The 15,053-nt window shown below is 47.0% G+C and overlaps 9 protein-coding genes across 9 annotated transcripts; 6 read left to right on the top strand and 3 right to left on the bottom strand.

The window, feature by feature from the left end:
- The first annotated feature begins 198 nt into the window (after positions 1 to 198).
- BKA55DRAFT_744271 (uncharacterized protein) lies at positions 199 to 1,460 on the top strand. The gene is made up of 3 exons (XM_046201589.1): positions 199 to 762; positions 828 to 1,035; positions 1,086 to 1,460. Exons 1-3 carry the CDS (start codon positions 539 to 541, stop codon positions 1,335 to 1,337), a joined length of 684 nt encoding a protein of 227 aa, XP_046041628.1. The 5' UTR covers positions 199 to 538; the 3' UTR covers positions 1,338 to 1,460.
- A 377-nt stretch (positions 1,461 to 1,837) lies between these two features.
- BKA55DRAFT_697985 (uncharacterized protein) lies at positions 1,838 to 2,302 on the bottom strand (the record flags this gene model as incomplete). Its single annotated transcript, XM_046200467.1, has 1 exon — positions 1,838 to 2,302. One exon carries the CDS (start codon positions 2,300 to 2,302, stop codon positions 1,838 to 1,840), a length of 465 nt encoding a protein of 154 aa, XP_046041627.1.
- A 781-nt stretch (positions 2,303 to 3,083) lies between these two features.
- BKA55DRAFT_529132 (uncharacterized protein) lies at positions 3,084 to 4,004 on the top strand (the record flags this gene model as incomplete). Its single annotated transcript, XM_046189050.1, has 1 exon — positions 3,084 to 4,004. One exon carries the CDS (start codon positions 3,084 to 3,086, stop codon positions 4,002 to 4,004), a length of 921 nt encoding a protein of 306 aa, XP_046041626.1.
- Positions 4,005 to 4,939: 935 nt separating this feature from the next.
- Positions 4,940 to 5,728, top strand: BKA55DRAFT_546691 (putative glutathione-S-transferase theta, GST; the record flags this gene model as incomplete). The annotated part of the gene is made up of 4 exons (XM_046190947.1): positions 4,940 to 5,062; positions 5,113 to 5,185; positions 5,240 to 5,414; positions 5,461 to 5,728. 4 exons carry the CDS (start codon positions 4,940 to 4,942, stop codon positions 5,726 to 5,728), a joined length of 639 nt encoding a protein of 212 aa, XP_046041625.1.
- Positions 5,729 to 5,805: 77 nt separating this feature from the next.
- BKA55DRAFT_546690 (uncharacterized protein) lies at positions 5,806 to 6,937 on the bottom strand (the record flags this gene model as incomplete). The annotated part of the gene is made up of 4 exons (XM_046190946.1): positions 5,806 to 6,243; positions 6,379 to 6,602; positions 6,647 to 6,712; positions 6,835 to 6,937. The coding sequence occupies 4 exons, from the start codon at positions 6,935 to 6,937 to the stop codon at positions 5,806 to 5,808; spliced, it is 831 nt and encodes a 276-aa protein (XP_046041624.1).
- Positions 6,938 to 7,365: 428 nt separating this feature from the next.
- BKA55DRAFT_585690 (uncharacterized protein) lies at positions 7,366 to 8,945 on the bottom strand. Its single transcript, XM_046194489.1, has 4 exons — positions 8,524 to 8,945; positions 8,457 to 8,476; positions 7,829 to 8,412; positions 7,366 to 7,783 (listed from the first exon to the last, which is right to left on the bottom strand). The coding sequence occupies exons 1-4, from the start codon at positions 8,729 to 8,731 to the stop codon at positions 7,402 to 7,404; spliced, it is 1,194 nt and encodes a 397-aa protein (XP_046041623.1). The 5' UTR covers positions 8,732 to 8,945; the 3' UTR covers positions 7,366 to 7,401.
- An 861-nt stretch (positions 8,946 to 9,806) lies between these two features.
- Positions 9,807 to 11,796, top strand: BKA55DRAFT_668515 (uncharacterized protein). Its single transcript, XM_046197902.1, has 6 exons — positions 9,807 to 10,078; positions 10,131 to 10,362; positions 10,409 to 10,435; positions 10,486 to 10,723; positions 10,769 to 11,182; positions 11,229 to 11,796. The coding sequence occupies exons 1-6, from the start codon at positions 10,001 to 10,003 to the stop codon at positions 11,725 to 11,727; spliced, it is 1,488 nt and encodes a 495-aa protein (XP_046041622.1). The 5' UTR covers positions 9,807 to 10,000; the 3' UTR covers positions 11,728 to 11,796.
- Positions 11,797 to 12,577: 781 nt separating this feature from the next.
- On the top strand, positions 12,578 to 14,050 carry BKA55DRAFT_528971 (uncharacterized protein; the record flags this gene model as incomplete). The annotated part of the gene is made up of 3 exons (XM_046189036.1): positions 12,578 to 12,910; positions 12,953 to 13,254; positions 13,312 to 14,050. 3 exons carry the CDS (start codon positions 12,578 to 12,580, stop codon positions 14,048 to 14,050), a joined length of 1,374 nt encoding a protein of 457 aa, XP_046041621.1.
- Positions 14,051 to 14,117: 67 nt separating this feature from the next.
- On the top strand, positions 14,118 to 14,769 carry BKA55DRAFT_585687 (uncharacterized protein). Its single transcript, XM_046194488.1, has 2 exons — positions 14,118 to 14,408; positions 14,452 to 14,769. The coding sequence occupies exons 1-2, from the start codon at positions 14,231 to 14,233 to the stop codon at positions 14,493 to 14,495; spliced, it is 222 nt and encodes a 73-aa protein (XP_046041620.1). The 5' UTR covers positions 14,118 to 14,230; the 3' UTR covers positions 14,496 to 14,769.
- The last annotated feature ends 284 nt before the right edge of the window (positions 14,770 to 15,053 follow it).

Raw genomic sequence — 15,053 nt, 5'->3', positions numbered from 1 at the left:
GCCCATAGCCATTGATCGGCTCTCTCGCGGTGGCTTGCTAATCAATGTCATTGACCAGCGGAATTTTCTCCGGCCTTTCACGGAACGCTAACCTATTAAAGCAAGGTAGCACAACCATGACATCGCTAACGCCGCCTATCCAAGGTTAACTAAAACAATGGGGTCTCGGCCCAATTTTCATCATCTCAGATCAAAGCACAAAGAAACAACATCTCAACCTTAGGCTGGGAGACTCTGTAAACCAAGCTTCTTTTCATATTGCCTAACCTTTCAAAGCAATGGTTCCGTAACAAAAAGTAGACCCGTGAGTCAGAGCTTGGTAAGGTTCCGGCTTTGTAATTCTGATAGTATCAGGATACACCCTTTTTTTAACAGACATCACATGTTACCGCCTGATTGAGACAAATTCAGATCATAAGCTACTTGTATATATAGTAACCTCAAGGTCGCTTGGTACGGTTCTGATCTCTTCGAGAATCTCAATACAAGTATCGCATTGCCTTGCTGCTCTTTGCCTCGGTTCCCAAATCATTAAGCAATGAAGCTGATTGTGACCGGTGCAAGCGGCTACGTCGGCAGCGAAATTATTCGCCAAAGCTTAAAGCTATCTCAAGTTACCAGTGTCATTGCTGTCTCGCGAAAGTTGGTATCTCCCCCAGCTGGTACTATCCCGGCGCGTTTCGAGTCTGTCGTTGTTCAAGACTACGGAAGTTATCCTGATCACGTTCGAGATGCATTCCATGGTGCCGATGCATGCATTTGGTAAGTTCTCTTTCACTATGTCAAGCTTCTCAGTCCAAGAGCTCTCGGCTCAATCATTCCTCTAGGACTGTTGGTATAACGCCTATGATTTATGGGTCACTGGATCCTGCACAAGCACACAAGGTTTGCATTGATGATACAGTGACCGGCCTTCAAAGCATGGTCAATTCCTCACCGACAAAGCCATTTCGCTTTCTGTACATGAGTGGCGCCGATGCGGAGACGGATCAGACCAAGACTCCGACAGTCATGCCTGAATATTTCCTCATGCGGGTGAGTTTCTGATCCAAACATCGACTGGACTTCAACTAATCTGGACACAGGGTGAAGTTGAGAATCAAATCATGAGCTTTGTAAAGCAGCACCCCGGCGAGGTCGTAGCATGTGTAGCGAGACCTGGTTTTATAATTGACGATTCTACGGACGTGCAGGCCTTGAAGTCTCGAATGCATAAGGATGTTCCAATGATCAGGGTTGAGTCTGTTGCGGCTGCACTTTTACAGCAAGCCCTCAATGGATTCGACAAGGAGATTCTCTGGACTGATGACATGAGGTCATTTGACGAGACTGGTTAATTAGGAAAGACTACGAGCATTCACAGTCAATGAATCAGCAGGCTTTATGCTATAGATTGTCTATTACTCTTATTGTTACAGGTGTAGAGCAACAGCGATATGGTATGTCGCCTGAAGTCAGTGTTTAAGAAGGGTAACTTAGAGTTGATACATCTCAAAGCCTCGTTGAGATATCATAAGCAAGGACCATGTAGCTAATGTGAGCTCTTAGAAGACACCTTTAGATGTAAAAGTCCAAATGTCTCAATAGTAACCGGTATGATATGATAAGCGAATTTCTAGTCACGACATGGCCTCAATGTAACCTTATAGTTGATATGGTTGACATCTCTTCGGAAAGGTTACTGTTAGAGTTAACTCGAATGATGTAGGTCACTCAGGATAATTCATTGGCTGTTGTAGCTACCTCTCCACCGTACAAACTCCTGTTATCGATACACTGAGCCAACACACTAACTATACAATGGCACTGACTCTGAGGGCAACTCAGCCGACAATCATCATTCCACCTGTTGTGCAATTGCCGCAATGAGCCCGGAGAATCGCAATTCCAGATCCTCCTTCAATCCCTTCAACCACTCTTCCGGCAGGGGACTCCCCTTTGAGCTCCAAATGAAACGAGTCTTGTTAGGGCTAACGTATTCCAGCGCAGTTGTTCCGAACGCGATCATATCAGGGTAATCAGGTCTTCGCACTCTGAAAGTCATCGAGTAATTCGAAGCGTCGACTTCGGTCATCTCTTCGGAGAACTCGTATCGCTCTCCCTTTTGTGGCCCAGCAGGATACTCATAGCTGAATCTGCGGATGCTGCCGATGCCAAAGCCCTCGAGACTGAGCTTGATGCATCCCGGATACCAGGCCTTCTCTGCCCCAAAGCCTCCCAAGATACCCCAGACTTCGCCGATTGGTGCGTAAATGTCGCGGGTGACAGTATGGTACGGGACGAGCTCTTGAGCTTGAGACATGGTTGTGAAATATGAGAGAAGAGAATTGTGTGGAAATATGATGGTTGGAGTGGTTCTTGATGGAGCGTCACTGTTGATGCTGATGTGTATCAAAGTGACTTATATAGATATTCCTTGGGCTGCAAATTTTCTCCTTTAGTGCCCACTTGGTGGCTTCCTCAAACTTGTCGTATTAAAACTCCATGACCAATATCATTATACTTATGGAAGCCTCCAGAACTAGATGAACCCGTCCACTACATACCAAGATGAATAAAGTTTGCACAGTGAGTTAATTTCAGCTGTCTTGCAAACCATGAGCTTCTCCGGCTCCGCGTATTGCGCCTCTTACAACAATACTGGGGCTATGACGCGAAAAAGAGTAGAATTCACTCCAAGTAGCGAGCAAAGTCAGGAATAAGGGCTCAATTGTTCAACCCAAACTAGCTAGCGTTCCGCTCTCTGTAGATCTGGGGAGTGGCGGACGAATGGAATATCATAAGTGGCGGAGAGTTTCCAGATCTTCCATTTGTCAGCTTCACAGATCGTGGCTTTTCTTGACGGAACGCTAGCTCAGTTTGGACATACGGTACGTTTTACTGATGGATTAGCTGTCAATGCATTAAATCGTACGTCAGATGTTAATCCTAGATATTGAAGCTGCCTGAAGATTAATATTCAAAGCGGAGCTGACAACGTATACACGCTATACATCTATAAGAAGATGACCTGTGAATCAGATAGCAGTTAGTTTGCTACCATCGCATTATATGTCCTTCATCAACCATTCAAACCTTTCACTATGCTTGTTCTAGTCACTGGCGCTACTGGCAATGTTGGCCTGCATCTGATCGACAGCCTTTCCTCTCGTGGGCACAAGGTCAGAGGTCTTGGTCGATCTCCTGATAAGCTCACCGATGAGCAGCGCTCGAATCTCGAGAGCTTCGTCAAGATCCAGAATTACTATGATATTGATGCTTTGGATCGAGCATGCAACGGGGTTGGCGCTGTCATCTGTGCCTATGCAGGAACTCCTGTGATGCACCTGGATGCCCAGCTCCTCCTCCTACGCGCCGCCGAGCGAGCTGGTGTTACTCGCTTTCTCGCTGCCAGCTGGAATTGCGACTGGAGACAGCTTCAGCTTGGCATGCATCAAAGTTACGATGCATGCATTGCCTTTTATCAACAGGTCAAGCTGACCTCAACCATAAAGCCCATCTGGCTCTTGACGGGGGGTTTGACCGAGGTTTATTTCTCTGTTCCTGGTCATGGAAACTTCTCTCCTGCCTATAATGGCCCATGGGATCCAGAGAATAAAACTGTCGACATCTGGGGAACTGGCCATGAGAAGTGGGACTTGACCACGGAGAAGGACGCAGCTGAATTTTCTGTCGCCGTCATTGAGCGTGACGATGCCCCTGAGGGAGGCTTTTGGGAACTGCACTCTGGGGCCTACTCGCCCCGTGAGCTTGCAAAGATCTATAAAGAAGTCAGAGGTATTGAGATAACCTTTAAAGACCGGGGTTCTCTCGACGATCTCAGGAAACTTGCCTACAGTATGAGGGAGCAAAAGCCCTATAACGACTATTATGGCTTCATTGGACTTTTCTACCAGCTGTTTCAGCTCGATGGGACTTATTCACTCAAAAACATTGACAACGATAAACTGAATGTCAAGACTACTTCGATGGAAGAGTTCCTTCGACAGAATCCCGACATCTGAACCCTGAAAGTCAATCTAGAGGCTCAGTATATGGGGTTGTCAATAAAAGGAACTTCAGCCTAGAGGAATAGGTATAGATTTCTGTTGTTCAACAACTCATTTACACGATAGTTGCCTATAGTCAGTTGGGTGAATAAAACATGTATTCCATGCAGGATCTAGATATGTTATCTGCAGTCGAGACTTGTGGCTGAGAGTTTATAGTCACCACAAAGAACTTAGTATCACATGAAGACGAAATAAGGTTGCACTTGTAGCTTGTTTCCTTTAACGCCATCAACTAGTCAAGACACCGAGGCGTGTTTTCTTAGTCGTACAGTAATACACACAAACTCCGCAACTAGATAACTGTCGATATTGTATTGATCACGTCGATTCATGTGATCTCAAACGATGGCACGTAGTCAATGAACGTGAGTACGTGGCACGCGTGTCCGATGCTGAAACTGCTCAGATTCGAGCTGCTCACCTGCCTTGTAACCCTCGAACCTTTTCCCTTACCAAGAATTTTCAGTTTCTATTACCTCTTTTTAATCATTGCCCCACCCATCTTATGCCTTGGAAAAACGAGATAACGGAAAGCTAGCCTTTTGAGGATTGGTGTTGGTCTACCTACTGTACAGCACCTGAGCACATGAAGGTGGCCGGACAAAATTAATGTCCATGATTGCAAACACAACCATTGACGAGCTAGCCTAGACTCTTACATTAGCAATCATTGAGACTAATGCCGACAGTAACTCCGGGCACTCGCCCTTTGTTTTGGACAGGTTTGTCAGCTGTACTCGTAGAGACATGAAGCTCATACCAAGCGAGATCAGCCACATCGCCGACTTATAAAAGTCTAGCAATGGAGTTGCAGTATCTTTTCCACAGTTCCGAAGTCTTTCTCCAAAATAGACAGATCAACCATCACTTGTACTCCCAATTTCATCATGACTCTCAAGCTCTACGGCCATCCAGATTCATTGTGCACCCGCCGAGTTCTGCTCGTCTTGACAGAAAAAGACATCGACTATGAGTCTATAACTATGAACTTCATGGCTGGAGAACAAAAGGTACTTCTTCTCAATAGCTACAGTTCTCTTGACTTCTAACTCGATACTAGCAACCACCTTATCAAGAGATTATGCCGTTTGGCCAGATTCCTGCTCTCGAAGATGGTTCACTCCGTCTCTATGGTACGCACTCACACACTGACCATACAGCCACTGCTAGAATCTAACTCGCTGTAGAGTCCAGAGCCATCTCCCGCTATCTTGCTTCTAAATACCGTGGGCAGGGCAATGACCTTCTTCCAGCCGCTGATGATGTTGAGGGCTGGGCTCTTTTTGAGCAGTTTGCGTCGGTGGAATACTCCCAAGTCTTTGATATCGCGCTTCAAGTTCTATTCCTGAAGCTCTTCAACCCGTATGTTCTAGTGCACTATCAATCATCACTCCGCTAACTTTTGCAGGGCCATGGGTATTCCTTCGGATGAGATTACTACCAAGAGCAGTGTCACGAAGCTTCACGCTAAGCTTGACGTCCTTGAGAAGATTCTTGCTACTCAGGACTATCTTGGCGGCGCTGAGTTTACTATTGTGGATGCATTCTACATGCCGGCTGTACATATGCTTCACCAAGTTGGCGAGGGACCTGCATTTGAGCAGCGTCAAAACATCAGTTCCTGGTGGAACAGAGTCTCTAGCAGGGAATCCTGGAAAAAGGTCAATGGAAACTAGAATTCGTAATAAGCGATAGCTAGCTTTTATTTTTTCCCTCTCTGAACCCTCTACATAACCATTCTACCCTTTTACCACTACGGTCGAGGGAAGTCTGCAAGTTTCAGCCCTGTGATTTCCTTTTCGGCTGCCATTATCAAGGGCCCAATAAGATCCTTCAGGCGATAGTTATGCTTAACAAGAGTTCCAGGCTGTTCTGGGCTTTCTGCCGTTGGAGGATTAGGAACAGCATTGGAACTAGCCTTACCACCAAACAAACCACCAGTTCCAGACTGGGAAGATTCTCGAGGACTAATAATATTCTGAGGCACAGTAGATGTACCAAAGAGATTACCGGAAGAATGAGAGGGGCCACTGAAGTTGAAAGGCGCTCGAGAAGTATTGGTGCTCTGAGGAGCAGTAGGGGCACCAAAAAGACTCCTGGAAGACTGAGGGGGGCCACTCAAGCCGGCAGTACGCTGAGGTGTTGATCCAGAAGCAGTATTGGTCCCAGCTTGTGTAGGTTTGGGCTGACCCTGGACAAGATCAGATTGATACCCACAAAGACCTCCAGCCACGAGGGTCGTAGATGTAGGATCAAGATTCTATCTGCCAGAATAATTGATGACAGGACCTTGGCTTTGCGGTCCGAAATATGCTGGTGACTGCACGTTTGTTAACGACGCGAGAAGAACGTCGAGGGATAGCTCAGGGAATGGCAATGAAGGGCGTGGGTAGATGCCCGACTTCTTCATTCCTTGCAATAAACTCCCCAGTAGCATAGCTCGGCATGCTTCATTGCAGCCCACTTTGGCTTCAAGGATCTTGGTCTGAAGATTCTCCAAAACATCGATAAGACGCTGCAAAATGTCCGTTCTGGTGCTTCCAATTTGGCCTTGATTGTTAGTTGAGGTCATGTATCTTGACTGGCTAACGTACCGGAAACGTCCGCCCGGATTGGCAATTCATATGTCGCTACGACATCTTCGCTGTATCTATAGCCATCTTGGTATAAGTCTCAAAAAGTGCTGCATGCTCAAAAACAAAGGAAGCGAGGAGAAGTTGAGCCAATGCTTTGCCCCTAATCTCTTCACTCCCGTGCAGCCGACCAAAGAGCCAGTTCGTACTGAAAAACGCTACAGCCGCATGACATTCTAGATCGTCAACGATCGTCGCAATGCCGGCTAGTAGATCTAGCTTGCGCGTGGGGTACTCCACGTGTTTTGCCATGGATGATCTTCAAGACAAGCTCAAATGCCTCATCGTTGAAGATGCCTTCGAATTTCCAGTGATAAAGGCCATCTGTCTCTATTGAAGCCTCTTTGAATTAACTGGAGAAGAGCTTTGCTACACGGCGAGATGCAAGGGTCAGGTATTTCTTGGAACAGAGGAAATGCTTCTCAATGGGAGTGTCTGGAGTCTCAGATTGGGAGGAATCCTTCATGATTGGAAGAATGACGAGAGTATCGCCCTCAGGGTCGATCTCAATGCGCTTGTTGGACATGTTGAATAGATTGTGCTGTGAACATTTGTTGGAGTTGAGTTGTCTCAGCTTCTAATCCCTTCCCCACTTCGGGTTGCTAATTTAAGGTCGACCCGCCAACCAGATAAGGACAAGCACCTACTTTACATAAGCCAAATCAATCAAGAGTCGAACTCGATTACTATTATTTCAGTGTTTCTACCATCGTAAGCTACATATTCGTATACTGAACAGTCGTAGTACGCGTCTGCAGTATCCCGTCCTCACTATCATTATCCCCCGTTGGGTTATTTTCCAGAGACTCATCCGATCTACCGCTATAGACGTTGACATCCGTCTTACCCATCCCTTCAGGTCGTAAGCTTACTCTGTTGAAGTGAGTATCATGTTCCAGCTCCACGAGCGTGTCGAACTTGCGTCGTGGACCATTAGAACCGCCAAAGGTATGGAGACCAAAGTTGGCGCTTCCACTCTGTTCTTCACTGCCTTTACGTGTGCTTTTGTCGCCGAGGACTCGAGGGGCGACGTTCTTGAGAAAGACACGCAGTGTTGGGAGGGAGCCGCACATGATGAGAAGGTTGGCTTCGATGATACTGTTTGTGTCAGAGATGTTCTATCGAAGGAGACTGGGGACTTACACCCAGAGACAACCTTCCGCCAATGACCAACTTTGGTCGGGATTTGACAGGCTCGGCAACAGCAGGACCAGCCGGACAATGGACGTGATGAGAGTGATGGAACCGATGGCAAATAGGCCGACGAGACCAAGCTTTTGTCGAGTAGACATTTGTAGACCGATGACAGTTGGAATGGGTAACACCAGCAGCATCACATCAGTGATGCAACCAAAGGCAGCCTGGGTGATGTAGATGGGAGGACGATTGATGCAGGTAGCCCCAACTGACATCCTAACATCCCATCCTGCAGCGATGGGCTTGCATGCAAACAGAACACTGAACCAGATACCCACGAGACTAGCTGTGCAGAGGAATCCGGTGAAATAGACCGAGTATTGATACCATAGAGACGGCGAGAGGCGGTAGTAGAAGAAGCAGAGCGTCAGTTTCGAGAGAATTGTCGTCGGGATGTATGTCAGTGTCGTACACATGACTAGTAGTGCAGACTCGGTGTTGCTGTCGATTGGCATCTCCCATGCATGAACGCCGAGTAGTTTGCGACTGTATGCGTTGAGAAGACATGATTGAGCCGCAATAGAAAGGACCTAAATGATCAGTAAGTGTCTTTGAAGCAGACCGGTTCTCGTACCCAAGCGAAAAGAATTAAATCTGTAAAGAGTTAGGAGGGTTCCATGCAGGCAAGATGGTAAACTTACAGTCGTCAATCAAGAACTTTCGCAAAATCACTGCATTCGTATACATCCGCTGCCCCAAAAACGCCGTCGCTATAGCAAACTCCAGTCCAAAAATCCAATACGCATTCCTCACCATCGACGCATCAGTCTCTGGGTTCTCAAAGTCAACTCTGTACCCATTTGGAGGCGGCACTGCAACCTCAACACCATTGACGACAGGAAACGACATCGTAGCAAGCTTTGAATCGGCCGAGAGTTTATTCTCGCGTAGTGCAACTTAGAACGACATGACGGGGTGAAATGGAAAAGGATGAGGCGCAAAACCGTTAGGTGTCAACTGGGCATCAAGTCTTAAAAATCTCCAAAGTCACATCGTCTACTGATATACAGCTGAACGTGATTTGATGATCACTACGCAAAGGGGTAAATTCGTTATATTTCCTACAAAATTCATGTGTCAATCCGTGAGAAAAGAGACGACAAAAGGTTACTGGGGTTGAACCTTAATTATTGGGGAATCGTCAGGCGAGATTAGAGGAAAAATAAAACGTCAAACTTGACGGGCCGTCCGGGTAGAGAGGATTAGTTATCCCGGCCTTCCGTAACAAGTCTAGGCTTGAGAGAAAAGACAGGCTTTAGCTGGTCTGTTCTCACGGTGATTCCGCTCTGTAACGGGATATGAACAAGGGTCATGACTCGGGATCAAAGGATCGTCATGAATCCCCGCCTTTTACGGTTGAGAACGAACCGTCAGCCCCAACTGCCGATATAACGTTCGGGTAATATCCCCTGAGGGTTGCAGGATGTAGAGTCGTTCGCATGTGCCGCTGATTAAGGGAAGAATGGTTCCCCTGAAAACCTTCGCCTTGAGTTCACCGAGACTTTGGGCTGTATCTATTTAGAGGCTCGTCAATCCACAGTCAACACAGACTTTGAGCTAGCTTTCAGGGCAAAAGCGTGACATCGATTGTGCGTTTAAGCTTGATTTAGCACTAACATCTCGTCAATCTAAGTCGTACTGGAAATAATCTGTTGAGTTGGCTGTGAAGTGATCTAAGCACTGGTGATCAGATAACCTGTACCAACCGACTCCGTCTCGTACATGGTATTTCATACTGTCTGGCTGGATGCCTTACCGTCTTTACCTTGCTCACCTGTAGGATGAACCATGATAATCCCGGGGTCATCGCCGAAAACGACTAAAGATCAGCTATGCAGGATCAACCAACATGCATAATCGAGAATAATGCCATGGATCCCTTACCAAATCCAACCTCCAATCCTTCTGACCAACCAATCGCATCCCTCCTCCCCTCAAGCATTCGACTCCATCTGCGTGATTTTTCCCTATGAACAAGGATCTTGACCCGGAAGTTCCTCAGTCGTATCTGTACAAGACGATCTTGACCATCAACAAAAGGTACCCAAGTTCCCGCACAGACTTGTCCTCTCAGATCTTCTCTCCCAAGGTAACATCATATTCCGTTTCATCGCAATCATGAAGACGAGCACATCAGTCTTGGCTTGGGCATCAGCCCTCCTCGCAGCTTCACCCGCTGTAGCCATGGAGACTTGCGTAAGCTATTTCTGTCGCATTCAGGAGATGTCACTGACCTTTCGCGTTTCAGTGTGCCTCACTTGAGGCAAAGGGTTTGAAGCACGTTTACTACCCCGATAGTAACGGCTACAAGACCCGCACTGAGTCGTACTTTTCTGTGTCGTCGCAGCTGCAGCCTTATTGTATTGTTCAGCCTGAGAGTGCCAAGGATGTATCTACGATTATCAAGACTTTGACATCTGATACAAAGTGTAATTTCGCGATTCGAAGTGGTGGACACACCGTTTGGGCAGCGAATAACAGTGAGTCCAGATGCTCGCTTGATTGAGTTTGTCTAATTGCTTGCAGTTAACGATGGTGTCACTATTGACATGGGTAAGTTTCTTTTGCGATTGGTTTAACACGAAACAGCTAACCATGCATAGGATTGTTGAACAAGACCACGTATGTCAAGAACACAAAGGTTGCTCAGATCCAGGCTGGTTCCATTTGGCGAGATGTCTATGGGGCTCTTGAGCCGTATGGTGCTACTGCTGCTGGCGGTCGCACATCGACTGTCGGTGTCGCTGGCTTCTTGACTGGAGGTGGCAATACCTTTTATACTGCCCGTCGTGGATTCGGCTGTGACCAGGTTGTCAACTTTGAGGTTGTCCTCGGTGACGGGTATGTATCTGCACCCCATAACGACGTATGCTAACGTTTCACAAGACGCATCGTCAATGCCAACAAGGACAACAACCCCGACCTATGGAAGGCTCTCAAAGGCGGCTCAGCCAACTTCGGTATCGTCACCCGCTTCGACGTCCAGGCCTTCGACGCTCCTCTCCTCTGGGGTGGCCTAGTCACCTACTCGGCCGAAGAAACCACCGACGCGCATGTCCAAGCCTACAAAGACTGGACTGATAATATTGTCAACTACCAAGATGGATCTGTTATTCCTTTCTGGAGTTACACTCCTCAGGCTGGAAAGATCGGTATCACGGTGTCATACGAAGATACAACTGGTGCTGTGGCTCCAAAGGCGCTAGACGAGTTCTGGAAGATTCCTTATGAGTCGTCCAACTTGCGCAAGGATACCCACCGCAACATGACGATTGAGCTTGAGCTAGTTGCTGGCTATCGGTAAGTAGCTGTTGACCCTCTTGTTGACCAAGACTGATCCCATTAGCAACGTCTGGTTCGCCATCACCTTCAAGAACGATCTCGCCCTGTACAAGAAAGCTCTGGAGTTGCACAAGCAATTCGTCAGTGATTGGAAGGCTCAATCACCTGACGGCGACTTTATCTGCCACGCCATCTTCCAAGCCATCCCCACCATCTTCTCCAAGCACTCCCTCGAACGAGGCGGCAACGTTGTTGGTCTTGATCGCGAGAAGGATAACGCCGTCATGTTCCAAGTACAGCTGATGATCAATGGCGTCGAGCAAGAGAAGATTGCTCGTGAGCGTATGGTTCGCTTCCGCAAGACTATGAAGCAATACAGTATCGACCAGGGCGCTGCTGTCGATTGGGAGTATCTCAACTACGCCGACTTTACACAAGACCCTCTTTCTACTTATGGTCCTAAGAATGTTGAGTATATTCGCAAGGTTGCCAAGAAGTACGATCCCAAGGGAATATTCCAGACTAGATTGCCTGGTGGATTCAAGATCTCCAAGGTTGCCTAAGGTGCAGCAGTAGAGTCTTTGATAGGAAGTTAAATGCAAATATTAGACACGTCGTTTAATTCATTCGACTCTTGAACCGCATAATTACTGTGCCATCTGTATGCGCCTTGGGTCGGCTCTACGTCACCCACCTAACAGGGGTCCTGACACTAATCATTTACCCGCGTGATGGAGCGATGCAGGGTAAGAGAATACCTGATGGATGATGATCCGCACATGCTGAGACAAGACAAAGTCGTATGGTGTTTAATGTACTGATAGTCATTCTTTATTTGTAAACTTACGTCCTCAACCTGCCAAAGCTTCTGTCTGCTGGATAGGGACATCTAAATCCTGTAGACACTGCTGTCTTTTAAAGTAACATTGAAATAGAATGCATGTTGCATCACAACTCAAAGCACAGCTTCAACGCGTCGGGAATTATTGTACCCAGGCGTGTATTGGCATATAAGCTTGTTTTAACGTTATCCAGACCTCTTATTCGCAGTCTGTAATTGGCGTATCGGTTACATGGAGATATTTGGTTAGTGTCATCGCACAGGCAGATCCACTGCACCATATTCCTAAAAGGGACAAAAGAGCGAGGTGCTGACATGAGATGTCATGATCTGATGATAATCACTTGCATTCTCTACCTCTGAGATTTGCATTCGGGAACCGCGGACAATTGGATATAGCCAAGAGATTTTCCGCGGCCACCGTTCTTGTCATTGAGGCAATGATACAGCTCGCGGATTCATTCCGATGCAGATGGAATCAATGGACGAGATGATCGTTCCAGGTATATATAGAGACAGCCCAGTAAAACATTAAACAAACTCAATCCAACAAGAATTAGAAGACTATTACAATGATTCCTTCTCCCTTTGTTGACGTTATTGTTATAGGCGCTGGTCTCAGTGGCCTCCAAGCAACTGTAGACCTTGACAAAGCCGGTCTCTCATACATCGTTCTTGAAGCCAATGATCGGGTTGGAGGCAAAACTCTCTCTGTCCCAAGCTCTTCGAAAGGCGATGGAATAGTCGATCTAGGCGCTGCATGGATAAATGACAGCAGTCAGAAAGAGATATACGCCTTGGCCCAAGAATTCGGCTTCGACCTTATCGTCCAGAGAACAGAAGGACTGTCACTCGATCAGTCGAATGGAACTACTCGTGCCATTCCCTATGGTCAATTTGGAGATGTAAGTTTACTTGAGCCTTGATGTACTCGACTAACTTTGAAGTTTACGGATGAGCAACTCGCTGAAATTCTGTCAATCATGACGAAGCTGCAAGAATATGTTGATCGATCTAACCTTGAACATCCTCACCTTGGGCCCGATGCTGCAAAGCTTGACTCCATGACTTCCCTGGAGTTTGCTAGTAAAGAATTCGGTGAAGGAATTGCCGAGGTTCTCGTGACAATGTTGGCTCGGGATCTTCTTGGAGTCGAAGCGGATGAGCTCAGTGCTTTGTTTCTCATTGATTATATCAAGAGCGGAACTGGTCTTGCAAACATATCATCCGACAGAAAGGATGGCGGGCAGTACTTGCGTAATCGTCAAGGTGAGTCCAAGGTCTCCATATGAACTCAAGCTAACAGACCAGGCAATGAGAGGTTTGCAACTAAGCTGGCCACTAAGCTCTCCAAGAAGAACATCAGACTCAACTCGCCCGTGGTCAAGGTCATCCAGGATAAGAAGGGATGCACCGTCAAGACGAAGAGCGGCCATAAACACCACTCCAAGAAACTCATCCTTTCGGTCCCGACATCTCTTTATCCCAAGATCGACTTCGAACCTCACCTGCCACCAGCGAAGAAAGAGCTTGGTGACTCTACTGAACTCGGCTACTACTCCAAGTCCATTCTGGTGTTTGACGAGCCCTGGTGGCGTAATGCCAACCTCTCTGGAGTACTGACATCTATGGATGGTCTTGTCTCGTTTACGCGAGATACCTGTGTTCCAGAGGACAAGCAGTACAGCATCGCTTGTTTCCACGTCGGCCAACCCGGACGAAAGTGGTCCCAGCTTTCTGCAAAAGAACGCAAAGATACAGTGCTGAAGCAGTTTAATGACGCTTTCGGTACAGTTGTCGATAACGTCCCCAAGCCAATTAATATCATCGAGAAAGACTGGCTAAAGGATCCTTGGTTTTTGGGAGGACCTGGTCCTGTGATGAAGCCTGGGTTGTTGACTGGCGCTGGAAAGTCTATTCGTGATCCATTCAAGAACATTCACTTCATCGGGACGGAGACCTCTGTTGTCTGGAAAGGTTATATGGAGGGGGCCATTAGATCCGGTATTCGAGGTGCTCGTGAGGTTATCGAGGCACTTGACTGATGGGCTTATCTAACCTTGAGCATCATTGAGAAGGATTGGGCGAAAGATGACATAGACGGCGACTAGAGCTATCGCGTTGCTTCTTTTGCAGATAAACAGAACCTTTACCTTGTTTAACACCCCTTCCTCAAATTCTGTGACCTGGTAAAATTATGCGGCGTACGTGCTGGTACCCAGGACATGGGAATTGAGGGAAATGAGGTCGCAGATGTGTACGCGAAGAAAGGCTGCTCTAAAGAGCCTCTTGATCTCCCTCTAACCCTTGTCTTTATAATAAGACAAGCCATAGCTATGATGCGCGATGAGATTGCGAAGTGGTGGACAAATAGCATGCCTGAGCTATATATACTCCGCGCGTCTGTTCGCTTAGTGAGTAGGTCTGAGTACCTGAGGTAACATACTTAACTCTAGGCCTCTAGTCGGCCTCAGCCCTTCAGAATTGTAGCATTTTTATAGTTTTTTTTATTTTTAGAAAAGATAGAAACCAATGGTAGATCTAGGCCGCTAACTTAGTAGTCTATACAGGATGAAAATAGGCTGCTGGCCCTAGACCCTTTGTCTTTTATGTACTTGCGACTCTTCCTGACAAGACTTCCCTTCTTCCTCTACCGACCATTTCCGCATATCATGACGGCTCGCGTGCATTAGTGTTGAATGTTGAGGGTTCACCCTTCACCCTCAACTTCAGGATTAAAGTTTGAAGTCCCAAACTTAGACCGTAGGACTTTCATCTAGGACTTTCTAGGACTCAAGTCCTAGAAGGAACCGGTTGAAGATAGAAGGTCTCAAAGGTCCTTCATTTGCGAGAGGATCAAGCAATACACACAATTTGACTTCAATGTCTGACAGTTAGGCATCACCACAGCTGTGTGTTACCGCCCAAGCCAGCACATTGGCTGCAAGCTTTTCGCGTCTCACGACCCCGCAGAGGTACGAGCCTCTAGAAATATCAAATCGGACAGGCGTGATTAAGTAATCTAGCATCAGGTCCTTCCATATTTTG

The sequence above is a fragment of the Fusarium redolens genome (genome assembly GCF_020744475.1).
Source record: "Fusarium redolens strain MPI-CAGE-AT-0023 chromosome Unknown BKA55scaffold_31, whole genome shotgun sequence".
NCBI classification, from domain to species: Eukaryota; Fungi; Ascomycota; class Sordariomycetes; order Hypocreales; family Nectriaceae; genus Fusarium; species Fusarium redolens.
This window is presented reverse-complemented; position numbering and strand designations above follow the sequence as displayed.

Excerpts from the sequence above, each read along its gene's own strand:
- BKA55DRAFT_744271 (XM_046201589.1), top strand. The coding sequence starts at position 539 with ATGAAGCTGATTGTGACCGGTGCAAGCGGCTACGTCGGCAGCGAAATT. Across the intron at positions 763-827 it reads GGTGCCGATGCATGCATTTG|GACTGTTGGTATAACGCCTA; the intron begins GTAAGTTCTCTT and ends TCATTCCTCTAG. Across the intron at positions 1,036-1,085 it reads CTGAATATTTCCTCATGCGG|GGTGAAGTTGAGAATCAAAT; the intron begins GTGAGTTTCTGA and ends ATCTGGACACAG.
- BKA55DRAFT_585690 (XM_046194489.1), bottom strand. The coding sequence starts at position 8,731 with ATGTCGTTTCCTGTCGTCAATGGTGTTGAGGTTGCAGTGCCGCCTCCA. Across the intron at positions 8,477-8,523 it reads AAAGTTCTTGATTGACGACT|ATTTAATTCTTTTCGCTTGG; the intron begins GTAAGTTTACCA and ends AACTCTTTACAG. Across the intron at positions 8,413-8,456 it reads ATTTAATTCTTTTCGCTTGG|GTCCTTTCTATTGCGGCTCA; the intron begins GTACGAGAACCG and ends CTGATCATTTAG.
- BKA55DRAFT_668515 (XM_046197902.1), top strand. The coding sequence starts at position 10,001 with ATGAAGACGAGCACATCAGTCTTGGCTTGGGCATCAGCCCTCCTCGCA. Across the intron at positions 10,436-10,485 it reads TGGTGTCACTATTGACATGG|GATTGTTGAACAAGACCACG; the intron begins GTAAGTTTCTTT and ends AACCATGCATAG. Across the intron at positions 10,724-10,768 it reads GAGGTTGTCCTCGGTGACGG|ACGCATCGTCAATGCCAACA; the intron begins GTATGTATCTGC and ends ACGTTTCACAAG.
- BKA55DRAFT_585687 (XM_046194488.1), top strand. The coding sequence starts at position 14,231 with ATGGGAATTGAGGGAAATGAGGTCGCAGATGTGTACGCGAAGAAAGGC. Across the intron at positions 14,409-14,451 it reads GCTATATATACTCCGCGCGT|TTAACTCTAGGCCTCTAGTC; the intron begins CTGTTCGCTTAG and ends GAGGTAACATAC.